At 32.0% G+C, this 16,182-nt stretch overlaps 1 protein-coding gene across 1 annotated transcript in view; it reads right to left on the minus strand.

Moving 5' to 3' along the window:
• Positions 1 to 16,182, minus strand: part of ATRNL1 (attractin like 1) — a 541,384-nt gene that overhangs the window by 405,975 nt on the left and 119,227 nt on the right. Inside the window, exons 11-14 of the mRNA XM_045568085.1 lie at positions 13,425 to 13,509; positions 11,719 to 11,927; positions 10,604 to 10,722; positions 2,248 to 2,380 (exon numbers count right to left, since the gene is read on the minus strand). Coding sequence (XP_045424041.1) covers positions 2,248 to 2,380; positions 10,604 to 10,722; positions 11,719 to 11,927; positions 13,425 to 13,509 — 546 coding nt within the window. The remainder of the gene's footprint in view (positions 1 to 2,247; positions 2,381 to 10,603; positions 10,723 to 11,718; positions 11,928 to 13,424; positions 13,510 to 16,182) is intronic.

Consider the following 16,182-nt stretch of genomic DNA (forward strand, 5'->3'; position numbering starts at 1 on the left):
TTCATAAAGTCATGGAAATTAAACAATCTATTGCTGAATGACTATTGGGTCAAGGAGAAGATCCAGATGGAAATCAAAATATTCTTCGAACTAAATGATAATGGAACATAAGTTATCAAAATCTATGGGATATAGCAAAAGCATTCCTGAGAGGAAAACTAATAGCATTAAATGCCCACATCCACAAGACAGAAAGCTCACAAATCAACAAGCTAATAAACAGTCTCAAAGAACTATGAAATGAAGAGAAAATAAAACCTAAACTAAGCAGAAGAAAAAACTAAGATTCCAGCAGAATTAAATGAAATCAAGAATAAAAGAACTATACAGAAGATTAATAAAACCAAAAGTTGGTTTTTTGAAAAGATAAACAAAATTTACAGCCCTCTTGCTAGATTGACAAGAACTAGAAAGGAAAAGACTCTAATAAGCTCAATTGGAAATGAAAAAGGGAAAGTCACTACAGACATCAAAGAAATACAAAATCTTTGAATACTATAAAAATCTATGTGCCCCAAAACTACAAAACATGGATGAAATGGACAAGCATTTAGAAGAACACAACCTTCCTAGGCTCAATCAGGAAGAAATAGAATTCCTGAACAGACCAATATCAAGAACAGAAATTGAAGCAGCAATTAAAAACTTTCCAACAAAAAAAAGTCCCAGACCAGATAGATTCACACCTGAATTGTACCAAACTTACAAAGAACTCACACCTACACCACAGAATTTATTCCACAACATTGAGAAGGATGGTATCCTCCCAACTCATTCTAAAAAGCCAATATCACCTTGATACCAAAGCCAGGAAAGGACACAACAAAAAAAGAATACTACAGACCAATATCCCTCATGAATATAGATGCAAAAATCCTCAACAAAATCTTAGCAAACCGAGTTCAACAGCACATAAAATAATAATATAGAACCTCACTATAAGTGCACTCCTCCAGGTGCTGGGATGTCTTTCCCCTTTATGCTATATAAACAGGCCCAAAAGAGATATAACCTCAAATTCTCTTCCCAAGGGAAAGCAGCTGGCAGTTCAAATTAGGTTCTGGCATCAAAAAAAATTAAGAGAGACTAATGAATGAACAGGGCATGGATAGGTAGATAGAGCAAAATGTTAACCGTAGAATTGAGGGTGTGGATATATGTCCTCTCTACAATTCTATTTTTCTACATGTTTGAAATTTTTGGTAATAAAATGTTTGGGGAGAAACATTACAACTTAAATAGTATGTTTTATTTTTTTAAAAATTATAGTTTCCAAATTTAAAAAATAGTGAGCTGAGTGTCATTGTGTTACATTTTTACAAATGTCTTTAATATCGGGCTTATGACAACTGTATTCTCCTATCAGCTTCTACATTCAATCTATTGGGGTAGCATACAACAGGTAGCCTTTGGAAAACTCCATGGTAAACCCATAACAGAATGAGAATTACAAAAGCAAATGACATCTCAGTATTATTAGTCTTGACTTCACGGACCCCCTGAAAAGACATTGGGAACTCCTGTTCTTTGATGGTTACTGTTCTAACGATTAAATTGGGTACCATGAATAGATCGCAGAGTTTGGATCATAGTAATCCCTTAATAAACTGTAATTATCATTTAATAAGATTGTTTAGGATGCCCCGGTTTCCATTTTGAGGCCACATAGCAGTCTGCCCAGTCTTCTTGAATCCAGAGTACCAAATCACTACTTTTCCTTACCATGCAAAAGTTTTGTTAAATTATGTTCTTTTTCACCTCACTGAATCAAGGAAAGATTTAGATTATTTTTGCCAGTCTCCTCATTTTTTTCCATGAGACCAAAAAAAAGGTGATTGACAAATATTTTAAATACATATATATAAATAAACGCTATAATTTATAATAAAAAACAGTAGAAAATATTCACCGAATTTGAACAATAAAGGTCACTTAAAAACAAATCAAATATGACAAAATGTTGATATTTGTTAAATCTGGATATTAAATCTGAGGACTTATTATTTCCTACAATTGTAAGATTTTTTTAAATGAAAAAGTAAACATAAACATCTTAAAAGAATTAGAAACAAATATATAATTATAAAACTTTTCTTGTAGTAACAATGTTATTATTACTACATTATAGTTTGATATTCACTATTGCTTTAATTTTAGAAAGTGTAATGTTCTTACTAAATGCACTTTACTGTAACAGTATTCATCTGTAGACTATAAAACTCAGTTACCAAATTTTGAAATCTTTACCTGGTAAAGCCTGGCATTCTTGTTGTCTCTGATCCCACTGGCAATTCAAGTTTAGTGAACAGCTTTTACAACTGGTAAGTTTGTTACAAATCTGTTCATTTCTCACATGACATTTGGTGTAGTTTTTGACAGACTAGAAAAAAAAAGATAAAGTATGTTATTTTTCCTTTGTACTGCAATGATTCTTAAACTTTAGTATATTTTTAAATCCCCTGGTGAAATTTAAAATACAAATTCCTAACTCCAAATCCAATTCTACTGAATCAGAATCCTCTCATTTATTTCATTAGTTTATTAAATTAAATTAAATTTGGCCTAAAACTGCCTCTACATGTAGTGAACTACAATTTATCTTAGTATTTAAACAAACTGCAACCTAACTTACAAGTGTATTATTGTAACAGATAGCTAAATCTCAGTCAATCATAGTAGCTGAGCTTCAGCCAATCATAGGCTGCCAACTAATCAGACCATGTCCATACAAAACCCACCATCAAGCAGAACAAGAGTTAATTGAATACCAAGGAAATGCTTTGACAGATTTTCATGCTAAGTCATCCAGTACTGAAATAATTAAGATATGCAATTTTAATGAATTCCATAGATGTATCCAAGTCAAATTACTTGTGATAACCTAATTAATAAACAGTGCTATGTACCTGAATTTAAGAAAAAAACTGGTATTTCAGAGTATGTAAATCCAATATTAAGCATGGGCTATGGAGAGCCTGGATGGCTACCTGGTCACTCCTGAGTCCTTAAAAAGCTTCCATTATTAAAATCTTTGTGCCCTGTGACTTATCATGGAGTAGATAAAATAATACAAAATATTTAAAAAGTTGATGAGATGACTGTTCTAAAATTTCTAAAGTAGTTTATAACCAATATTCGGTTTGTCAAACCCATAATTCTGGTAAGACAATTAAAAACCTCAGGAGACACATTTCAGGCACCTGCTAGATCATTTGAACATGTACAGATGGATTTAATTCAATTACTAACATCAATGCATATTTTCTAGTTGTATGAAGCTTTCCAATGCAGGGTGGCTAACACAAAAATAGTAGCTAAAAGGTTATTAGAAAATGCTCCCCTTTGGGAATGACAGTGGATCACTGGGGGCGGGGGAAGAGAGAGAGAGAGAGAGAAAAGGAAATACTCTCTTATGAAGCATTCCTGGAGAAATCTCTAGCAGCAGAGACACTCATTTCAATGGACAAGTTATAAAATAGTTAAATAAGTTATTCGGCTGGGCGCTGTGGCTCACGCCTGTAATCCTAGCACTCTGGGAGGCCGAGGCGGGTGGATCGCTCAAGGTTGGGAGTTTGAGACCAGCCTGAGCAAGAGCGAGACCCCGTCTCTACTGAAAATAGAAAGAAATTATCTAGCCAACTAAAATATATATAGAGAAAAATTAGCCGGGCATGGTGGCTTATGCCTGTAGTCCCAGCTACTCGGGAGGCTGAGGCAGTAGGATCGCTTAAGCCCAGGAGTTTGAGGTTGCTGTGAGCTAGGCTGACGCCACAGCACTCACTCTAGCCAGGGCAACAAAAAAACACTCTGTCTCAAAAAAAAAAAAAAAAGATATTATACACAAAATGGCACTAGGCAAAGCTGACTGGATTGCCTTGGTCAAAAGTACTACTAATTAATGACAATCAGATCCACTTCCACTGAAAAACATAAATAGACACCTTATAAAATAGTTGCTGTAAGGCCTATGCCCCTAAAATAGAAACTCATGTATCTCTTGCTCTTATAAACTCAATATTGCAAGATGTTAATGTATTATGACAAAGTATATTTTCACTGGGTAAAAGTACTTTGTGACCCACCAACTGATGACAACCAGACTTTTCATGATCTAGCACCTGGAGACTGGGGCTTTGTGAAAGTCATCAGAGAAAGACTACCGTTTAATTCTGTTGGATGGGACCATACCAAGTTCATCTCTGCAGCAAAACTTCAGGGCCTTGAGCCTGAGCTTTGGATCCACATCTCTCAACTTAAAAGGGCCCCTCCAGACTCTTGGAGACCTCAAGGTAAAACTGACCAGGGAGGTTTCTCTTCAGAAGCGGATGACATCCTAGATGCAAAAAGCTTTCCCAGGATCACAGATCAAGACTTTTCTCCTTTGTCATCATGAAACCTTTGCTCCCTTTTCTCTTTTCCCTGTGTCTCTTTTCTGTTTATACATGGCAAGAAAATGAAATAACTATTATTTCATAATTGATAGCTTCCACAGGGAATGTAAGTGAATGTTGAATATGTCATGTTAAAGTAAATCATTATATGATCTTAGAGATTCTCTGGTTCACCTTATAATAAATTTCTCTGATGTTCCAAGTGCAATATCTGGTCTTTTATATAGGGTTAGGCTTTTAGATTTACATATTCAGATTCCTTGTTTATATCTAATAGAAGAAAAAAACCTATGATGAGGGTTTTTTAGTTAAATTATGCCAGAAATTAAATAAGAAAACCAAAAGAAAGATAATTCAATAGTTTGTGGACCCTGATCCCTTAATTGTTGAAAACCTTCAATCATGCAAGGATTTAACAATGGAACCTTAGACAAATATTACTAGTGCTTCGCTACTGGTGATCTCTAAATCACAGGCAGAGAACAGTCTGCTGTGTCCCTCTAGGATATATTTTTGTCTGTGCAGCATTTAACAACCAACCACATATGTGGGCAACTTCATGTCTCAATAAGTGGAAAATAAGGGGCTAATGTGGATTACAGATTCTAACAGTACTGTTGTCACTCTACAACAAATTGGAGACTGAATATTGGTCTATACCTCTTAAATTACACTATGAAATAAAGAGAAATTTGCCACCAGGTGTAAGTACCTCTAAATAGGCATCTTTTGGTGGAATGCTCCTTCCTTGGCTTGGCATAAATGTAAATGAGGTTATAACATCAAATGGATGCAGAGCTCATTGTATGGGGGAAGGGCACACTTGTAGCCCTGGCTTGGGCGAGGCTAAGGCATTGTAAGTAACTGAAACGTCTGTACCCCCATAATATTCTGAAATTTAAGAAAATAATAAAAATTAAAAAAAGAAATCTGTCTCAAACATTAGCTACTATAGCTGAATCTATTTCAAAGGCTATAGTTGCCCATTCTCTAAGTTCTCTTGCTAAAGTTGTTTCAGAGAACATGATTGCTTTGGACTATCTGTTGACTGAGGAGGGAGAAATATGTGCAATTCCTGTGGCACACGGATAGTATGTCTGATAGGGCAGAAACACAGTTATCATAAATCAACAAACAAGCTACTTGATTAAAACAAGTAGATGCCTCTTTTGGCTCATTGTTGATATATTTGATTTTGATTGGTTCAATTCATGGGGGCTCCTATTAAGGAGTACACTTCACACTTTTAGTATTATCCTCCTGATAGCCATAATAATAGTCTCCCTAGTATGCCATATTATCTCAAAAGTCTTAAATGCTCATATGAAGCCATTTGTCATATATCAAATGTTCTCACTGTGGTTAAAATAATAAAAACACAAAGAGAATGTAAAGAAACACCCAACTGACTTGATGTTGTGAATTGTAAATTCCATACTGAGACCAAACAAGTCCATTATAATGTGACAGAAAGTAGCATCAGTGTCCAAGGTTTCGGTTAGTCTCTCAAAATTGAGAGCTGACCAAAAGGGGAGAATTAATTTGGCCTAACTCAGTATGTAAGCAAACTGCAACCTAACTTACAAGTATATTATTGTAACAAATAGTTGAGTCTCAGACAATCACAGGATGCCAACTGATCAGACCATGAACATATAAGGCAAATACCTCATCACGCCATGCCCAAATAGGGCAAATGCCAAGCTGAAACCAATAAAGCTGTTTCTGTACATACCTTCCTTTCTCTGTCTATTAATACTATCTGCCTGTGTTGCTGGGAGAAGCTCTCTGAACTTCTATTGGTTCAGGGTGCTGCCTGATTCATGAATTATTGTTTCTTAAAATAAACTCTGCTAAATTTAATCTGTCTAATGTTTTTCTTTTAATAAGTTAAATTATTGTTCATGGAATTGGAATGAGAGCTTATTGAAAATAAAGGGTGCCACTTACAGAATTTGAAACCACCCAATGAAAACTTTTTCTAGTGAATTTGAAAATAGGCTTCCAATTCAATAAATAAAGTCAATGTACAAAGTCATTGCCCTTAATGATGACAAGAAATGATTTTAGTCTTAATAATGCTATTATGCAAACCCTTGGGAATGAAGCAAAAATGATAAATTATAAAAGTTAAAAAGATACTTTATGAAAATCCAATACAATCTGAAAAGATAAATTATTTTCACAAAAACTCAAACTAATTTTACTTCCATGGACACTAAATAATGGTTTTGGTTAACCGATATTTTTCTTGCATGTATTTGTCACATTTCCTTCATCAAGGCTGCAAAGAACCTCCAAAAGTTACCTTTTTTCCAAACCCACTAAATAATGTAATCATATTTCAACCAATTCTGGCACTGAGAGGTTAAAGGTAAAGAAAGAAAAAAAAATTAGGGAAGATAGGAACTTTTGTGGTAGTTCTTCACATATTTCCAGGTTCAGATAGTTCATATGATATTATCAATACCTATGAAAAAATCTACCTCATGAAAATCAGATATTAAAATTTTTGGCTCACCTCTTCCTGTGGCTCTACTTTAGGAGGAAAAAAAATACAAAGGGCTTAACACTGCACCCTCAGCCCCACTCCAATCTTTTTACTTTTTTGTCTCCAGGTATAAATATTTACCTCAGGCCTACTAATGTAAAGGAGTTGATATTTATTTTCACTCAATAAGACTAAAAGTTAAAATCAAGTTATAACTATCCCACATATAAAATTTACTGAAGCAATTTTTATCTGCTTAGATACTTTGAATATCATCCACCAAATATTTATTTATAAACTACTATGCTTTCCTTCATAAAATACACTGCAGTCACCTCCATTCCAAAGACATTAATTTCTTTAGAAAAAATTACATTTACTATGAGGTAACAGATAAAAAATATCCAGATAAAATTTTTATCTTTATTCATCCTAAAAAATCACAAAAGATACATTTTTGTAAATTTCAAATTACTTTGTGACTTTTTCAACTACCACATTTTTCATTAGGAACATATAAACTTTCTTATCATTATTTTTCTGATTCGTAGCCTTTTGTTTTCATATAGCATATAAATCTTAGCATTGTCCTATATGATGATTACAGTTCCAAGCATTTGCCAGCTAACTGAAAAATAAATTTACTTGAATTATCAGATAAATAAAATAACCTATAAAAATGACAAGAAAATGGCTACACATGTTGCAATAAGAGAAACAATAACAGCTTTATGTTGGTCTTAGAATAAGAATGGCAACATTATAGTCCCTATCCAAGTAACTCTACTGCTCTGCATTAAGAATAATACAGTCATTTATTGATACTGAACAAGTACAATAGTTGAAATTATATTTCAATAACACACCAAGCCAAGTTAATCAATGATAGAAGAAAGCTGACTGTTAATTCTGAAATACAGTGGGCATTTTTGGCCTAATGAACCAGATACACATCAGTAAATAAACTATAAAGAGTAACCACTGCTCTACTGATCTTCATTCTAATATATTGAGATATAAATTTAAAATGCAAATCTGTAAGAATGAAGCAGGTTATTTAACCTATTAGAGCACTCAATATGCAACTTGCAGTAAATATAGCTAAATAAAATAAGGTATCAATGCACATAATTTAGACTAAAATCCCATAGACCTTTCTGTATCTATTAGCATTTGGTTTAGTTTAATCACCAGACATACTGATAAAACTGTCTAAAAGACATATTACATAAAATTCTAAATTACAAATGAGTACCATCTGCTCACTTGTACTGTCTCACCCAATGCTTTCCATGCTAACACATCATCATCAAAAACAAAATATAAAGCAAAAGGCTACTTTATAAAACAAATACTTGATAGCAATTTACATAATGCAATTTTTGAGATATGCGTATTTCACTTATATATGTGTATTAACACATGTAAGTATCTGCTATGAACTGAATGTTTGTGTCTCCCAAATTTCATGTTGAAAACTAACCCCCAATGTGCTGGTATTAGGAGGTATGACTTTTGGGAGGTGATTTTGTCATAATAAGAGAATCCTTATTTGTGGGATTAGAGCTCTTATAAGGGGCTGAAGAAACCAGAGCTCCCCTTCTGCCATGTGAGGAATCAGTGAGAAGATACCAATGAACCAGAAAGCAGGCCCTCACCAGACTCCAAATCTGCTAGCTCCTAGATCTTGGACTTCCTACCCTCCAGAACTGTCAGAAGGAAATTTCTGTTGTTTATAAGCCACCTAGTTTATGGCATTTGTTATAAAAGCCTTAAAGGATTAAGACAATGTCTAAACACAAATTAACTCAGGCTTATCTAACAAAGCTTAAAATAACATCTGATTGCAGTTTTTAATGAACATTCTCCGTTTTGGTTCTGTGGTTAATTTTGTGTCAATTTGACTAGAACACAGGGTGCTCAGATATTTGGCTATTTATTATATATATCTTGGTATGTTTGTAAGGGTGCTTCTGGATAAGATTAACATTTAAGATGATAGACTGAGTGAAGTACAATGTCCTCCCCAGTATGGGTAGGCATCATCTAATCCCTTGAGGGCCTGAATAGAGTAAAAAGGTGGAGGGGGAAAGAATTTTCTCTCTGCCTGACTGCTAAGCTCAGACATCAGTCTTCTGCCCTTGGACTAGAATTTACTCCATGGATGCTTGTGGTTCTCAGACCTTTAGACTTGGACTAGCATTTATACCACTGGCTTTCCTGGGTCTCCAGTTTGCAGACAACAGATCATGGGACTTTGCAGCTTCCATGATTATGTGAGCCAATTCCTTATAATAAATCTCATTGTGGGTAGATAGATAGGTAGACAGATTTCCTACCAGTTCTGTTTCTCTGGAAAATCCTGACATACAGATTTTGGTGCCACACAGGGGTGAGGAACCTGCAACCTTCTGATTTCAGTATTATTCTTTTCTAAGCACCAAAGGAGGCAGGAAAAGCTTCATCATTCTCTGCTATACCCCTTTTAATAACCAATTTGTTTTATAAAATTTGGATTCAGTCAAAAGGCCACACTTAAGGTAGCTGCAGGTTTCCCACCCCTAGTGGGTTTCTGGAACGGGCTCACTAATCTGATTATATTTAAGAGGCTAATGATTCTATTTCCAGGAGAAAGAGAGCACTGATAGTCCACAGCATGAACTAGTAGTAGATATGTAAAATATCTGAATCAGATACACCTAATAAACCACTTATAAGATGTGGATGATTGTGCATATAATATGATGCTTTCAAACATTTTTGGAAAGGTAATATCACCCAATGCTTGTTTTTAATCACAAATAACTTTATCCATTTTTAAGCATATAAAAATGATTCTATCAGTATCCATAAGAGAATTTGAATCCTACTAAATACTACTTTTAAAATTTTTCCTTTAAATTTGTTGGCATCTAAAAAACATGGGATGTCTTGATGCTACTCATTTAAAACCTTAATTTTTGATGCTCTTAATTTCATTTTCACCTACCATAAATATTAATTTAACATTTTTTTAACAGTTCTTCTTCATCTAAAGTAGAACTTCAGTACTATTTACTATTGACATTTTGAACCAGATAATTATTTGTTGTAGGAAGGCTGTTCCATGCATTGTAGAATGTTTAGCAGTATCCGTGGACTCTACTAACTGGATACTAACAGCAGCCCCATAGTTGTGACAGACAAAAATATCTCCACACATTGCCAAATGTCCCCTATGGGACAAAAGTGTCTCCAGTTTAGAATCACTAATCTAAAGACAGTTAAAATGGAAACCACTACTAACCTCAGGTTAAACTTACATACTAAGTATGTATATAAAACACTAGACCATACTACCATTAATGTATGTCTGACTGGAATCCAGTGGAAATTATTCCAATACCTATATATATATATATATATATAATCCTATTGCTATCAGCACAGAGACAATGTTTATACCTATAGTCTTTTTTTAAATCCGTTTTGGAAAAATTTTTCCAGTCTCATTCATGATAAGAAGTAAAAGTTACTGGATTCAAAATGGAATATAAACTGACAAAATTGAGTAAAAGCTACAGTCTGACATTAAAATTTACCAAGAAGTGAATGATTCCCTACATATTTTCTGAATGTCTTAACGTGTAAAGTGCTTTTTTATTCAGTGCTGTTAAATAGTAAGCTAATGATTATAAAGCAGCAACACTAACTATATCATCATTTACCCATAAATACTAACCATACTGCAGTTACTGTTTGCCGAAATGCATTTCTTATCATCACACCATTGGCACCCATTTGTATTGGCAGTACAGCTGGCACAATCTGCATATCTGTAACATCTGTCATCAGCAGCAGCTATAATACAAATGGGAGACAGAACATACCAGGATTAAAAAATGTTACATTTCTTAATTCACACATTTATAAATATCTATTTAAGAACCACTAAGAAATTTTTTAACCAAAAAAATAAAATGACCTTCAACATCAAAATAAGTTCTCCAGTATAAAGTCGACTTTGTAGTTTAATTGTGTTTACAGGATTTTAGATTATATTTTACCTCTGTCTTAATTATTCAATCCACAAAGATCCTATAGCCATTTTAAATTTATACATTTGGAGATGAGGAAAGGACTTATACATACTTTACTGAGCAAAATGTATTATATCCAAAAGAAAACATCACAGAGCTAATTGCTTATCATTCTTGATAAAGATATTTAGAGATATCTGGGTTAACATAGATAAACAAAATTTGAAAATACATTTATTAATTGTAGCATCAAAAATGTATGAAAATCCTCACCCATTTAAAGTGAATAACTTTTATCCAAATAATTAATTAATTAATTAAATATTAAGTGTAATTTTTCATAGTTTTGATTTATTTATTCACCATTCTATACAGAATATGAAATTAGAACATTGGTTATCAAATGATAGGAGATTTTTTAACTTTATGGTGTGGCTTGGCAATAATTCAGGAAGAAAAAATAACAAATGCAAAATAAATTACCTCATTTTGTTTCTTTGAAGTATACAATATTTCTTAGAAAGGATGTATTTGAAAGTATTTTTAAATTATAAAATAATTCATTTATATGACCAAGTTACATATAAAATATTTATATATAAAACCTATATAGATTTCAAAAATAAAACTAAAAATAGTTAATGAAGATACTAAATTTTTAATCATTGATAAGTTCAAACATTAGAATTCCTAATTACAGTATTATAAATTTTTCATTTCTGAAGCTACTAAGGTAATTCTTATAAGCAGAATGTATTTTTATTTCTGTAATACAGAAATTTTGTCACCCAAAGGATGGAAAAGTAAAAAACCTTACCTATTTTAGGAGGGCACTTTGCTCTAAGAATATTATTAGTATTCCCTGATTCCCAAGATTCACAGTGATTTTTATTCCAAACACATTTTATCCCTGGACCAGCATTTTTACAAAGTTCTTCATCTCTGAAAGCTTTGCAATTTGGAGGCTTGTATACAAGTATATCATTAAGGAGAACACTAGAAAATCCCCCAAATATGTACATGGACCTATGAAAAACAAAACAAGAATCCTGAAGAAACAATATCAAAAGTTTCTGTGTGATGAATTAATTTTAAAAATAAATGTAAATTTAAGTATATATTTTATATTATTTTTAAATACATATGAGCACTGTTATTTAAAATCATATTTCTAACATACAATATGATGTGAAAACATCAAATAAATTGTTATAAGATTTCTTGGAGACTTTACAGGTAAAATGTGAAATATTCTTTAAATCTTCATGTATTAAGAAAACATTAAGTCTTTAAAACCCCTATTTTAGTGTTAATGTAAGAAAGGAAAAGGAACAAGGATTACACACAATATTCCTTTAATTAGAAAAATAACTACTGTTTTAATAAGGTAGGAAACAATGTTTTAAGAAATAGATAATAGCTACACATAGATAATTAAGATACACTTTAGAACTGCTATCTAGAATTATAATTTTTGAATGTAGTCATAGAGTTTAGAAATTAGACATAGAAGTCTTATAGTATTTTACTCTTTTAAAAGAATAAGACCAAGAGTAAAATAATCAAAAAGATTTTCAAAATTTCAAATTTGGAAAGAGAAGCCTAGACAATACTAAATTAATGCTAACCAGTGCCAAAGAAGTTTGAGACACCCTCAAAACAGTATAATTTTTATTTCTAGAAATGTTATTAATATAATAAGTGGAAAAGGTCAAAAAAATGCCTCAAGAGTGTCTTTTATCATGTAAAAAAGTAAAATGAAACTCAACCAAATAGAGGTCTTATATTTCACACTGAATTTTATTTATTATGTTTTAACAGCCAATTGACATGAGTTACACAGTTTCATTGTGGTTAAATCATTTTGTGATAATAGTACAGAATTTTTACATAATTAGGATAAGGTGGTAAAAGATCATTCTGAATTACAAATTTTAAGCTAATGAATTAGCTAGCATATTGTTTACTGTCACTTGTGTCCAAATTGCTAAATTTTTACTATAGAAATAGAAAAATTATATTAACTTAAAGGGGGTAGGTAACTTACTGATCAAGTCCAATTTCCCAATGGATATAAGAGTATTAAAGTCCAGAGAGGTTAAGAGACTTGTCAAAAATCACACCTTTAATGACAAAACCAAAATGAGAACCTAATTTTTCTCACTTTCCTTGTTCTCTTTGATAGAAATACAGAGCTAGCCTATCATTTCAGCTTGATATTTTTAAAAGAAGAGTCAATCCTTAATTCTGGAAAAGGAAACAAGGCAGGATGGCTTAAAAGGGTATCTGAAGTTTTATCTCTCAGCACATTTTCTTGGACTACACCCTACCTCTTAAATATATGAAACAAAAAGAATGAAGAATATGACTAATGAACCAAAATGTGTTCCATGGCACAGCATGGATATATAAAATCCAGTGCCATTAAGTACCAATGAAAATTTTCAAAAAGAATACCAGACTATGAGGATATTATAATCGATATCCTTGACCCTTTAAAAATTTGAAATGTACTTCTTTTACCCATTAATGACTACTGCAGAGTGTCCAAATCTGTTGACATCTCTATGAAGATTTGGTTTTGGTAATATTTTCCATTCATCACAAGCTAGAAAAAAGAAAACAGAAAAACAATAAATGAAATGAAATGAATAAACTAAGACAAAAAATATAAAATAATAATTGGTCAAATTAAAGATATAATACTTAAAATCAGGAGGCAAAAAAAATGCCTTTCAAATTTTCCATGACCTATAACTTAGCATCATTATTCAACTAGCATTATTCCTTAAATAAAAATAACTCTTGCTTAAAATTCTCACAAATAATTTTACGTATATAAGAATAAAGGAAAAGAAAGGAATGAAATTAGGTGTACTTTATATTGGAAGATAATTTCAATGACAGATCTTTTTATTAAACATACCAAGGTTCAAATAGTAAAACACATGAAAGTCAAATAGGGCACACCTATTGAAAAGTTAGATACTAAATCAAATGTTACATGTATGCATACAAAAGTAAATGGTATATAGACTATTCACTGAAAGAATGCCTGAAAATGGAATCATCAGAATAAAACATTTAAATCACATTAATTATTTGATATTTCAAAAGAAAAGCTTTTTTATGTAGAGAGGAATGATTTCAATTACAAAACCTACATAAAAAGTGAAAAACAATCCATGAGCTATATAAAAACTATGGAAAGGAAAACAGGAAAAATATGTATCATTTCAATATAACCTCAAAATTGACATAAATACTAACGTATTTTGACATTTCAAATAATTCAGCAATAAGTGACTAGGGACACTCACAGGACACTGTTTCAGATTTTGTCTTCTTGGACATGTCATAACGAAAGGCAAGCCTTGGTATTTAATAAAAGGTCATAAGTATAACAAGATTTTTAAAAACAAATCAATTATTTTAGGTAGTATAGAAGCCCTTATGGAACAAGAAAATAATCTTAAATAAAGTTAATTGTAAAAGTTGAAGTTATAATGAATCATTGTTTTCCTATTTAAGTAATCATGTCTATAACACTAATAATAAGAAAAATTTGGTTTTAATTCAATATTCTTCCTAGTAAAGATCAAAAGAATTATAAAAACCAAAATCATAGTTTAGAAAATGAAGCTGAAAAACTGAGAATGACAAAATACATATTGACTTGTATTTCTCAAAGTATATTCCAAGGAACACAAATCCCTCCCCAAAAAGGTATTCCTTAGTGTGGATAATCTCTCTCTTTAGTTCACAATGTATATTTGTCTATTATTAAATAATTTCAAAAAAGAGAGAATACAAAGGTACAGAAACCTAACTTAACTTTATTTAACCCAGTGTTTTCCCAATGTTTTGTCCAAAAAAGCACTTTTTACATAATACATATGAACATTCCAAGAGTCAATGCTCTGAATATCACATTTTAGGAAATACTATTATAGAGGTGTATGCATGAAGATTAATAGTCTGCCAATTTTACGTGTTAGAGTTAATTTAAGAAATATGTATTACATATGGGTAGTACTATAAAACTTCCAAAATGCTTTTGTCTACTTAACTTAAAATGATCTTCATAAGAGTCCAGTGAAGTTGATTGAGCAGGTATTACCTTATGTTAGAAGCCAAAAATTAGACCTACAGGAAGTTAAGCAATTTGTGTAAGATCCATTTGATTACCTTTGTTTTTCCATAATTTAGGATTATGAATTCTTGATATTATGAAAGTATATTGGTGGGATTCTGCAAGATTATTCCTACTTGGGGAGGAGGGGTGATCTATAAAGGGCACAGGCTTTGAAAAGGAAAAAGATGGAAATGTTAGAGATAGCTAATGAGTTATGGCAGATGAAGATTTCAATCATTACACCCAACCCCAACACACACACTCCCCAACACACACGACCACTGATTAATAAATTTTCCATTGATTATGTTTTTCTAACAACAGGATTACAGAAAACCAAATATGCTTCAAGGAGATTAAACAGAAAAGAGAGTTAGATGAAAGAGTAGGACTTCCAGAAGCCAACATTGAAAGAGGAAGAATCTTCCAGATCATTTTGGGATCACTGGAGTCCAGAAAAGACAATGACCTAATAACCTGAGTCTACCTGAGGCTAAAGGGTAAATAATTTGGACTAGCATCCAACACAAATAAGCAGAAGGAGGGAAGAAAGGCAGATTTTCAAGATGAGAACTATAAAAAATACTCAGAACAACCATTTAAGAAGTGAGTCAGGAAAAGGAACTGAAAGAATAAAAACAAGCATGAACTAAAAATTGGGCTTTTTGAAGATTTCTTCTAATTTTATAAGCTACTCTCTTTTTGAAGACAGATGAAATTTTTTCAGCACATAGAATAGTCTAAAGGATAGCATTACAAACACCTATGGACTATTACCAGATTTGTCAAACCCAGTATTTTACCATACTTACTAGAGATTTTTTAAAGAAAGAAAACTTTACAGATATGATTAAAATTTCCTGAGTACTCCCTCCCCAATTCAAGTTTCTTTATTTCTTCCTTCTTTGGAAACACTGGAAACAACCACTATCCCATATTTGCTTTTCAATGTTTCTTTGCTTATGATATATATATACAGGTTTTTGTTCATAAGTTGTGAAGCTTTATACCATTACAAATGGTATCATACCATATGGATCCTTCTGCAATTTGCTTATTTTGTTCAACCAATTTTTTTTGTTTTTTGCTTTGGGCTTTTTTAATCATTTTAATGATTTTTAAGTACATAGTTCAGTGACATTAAAT

This window comes from Lemur catta, chromosome 14 (assembly GCF_020740605.2).
Source record: "Lemur catta isolate mLemCat1 chromosome 14, mLemCat1.pri, whole genome shotgun sequence".
Taxonomy (NCBI): domain Eukaryota; kingdom Metazoa; phylum Chordata; class Mammalia; order Primates; family Lemuridae; genus Lemur; species Lemur catta.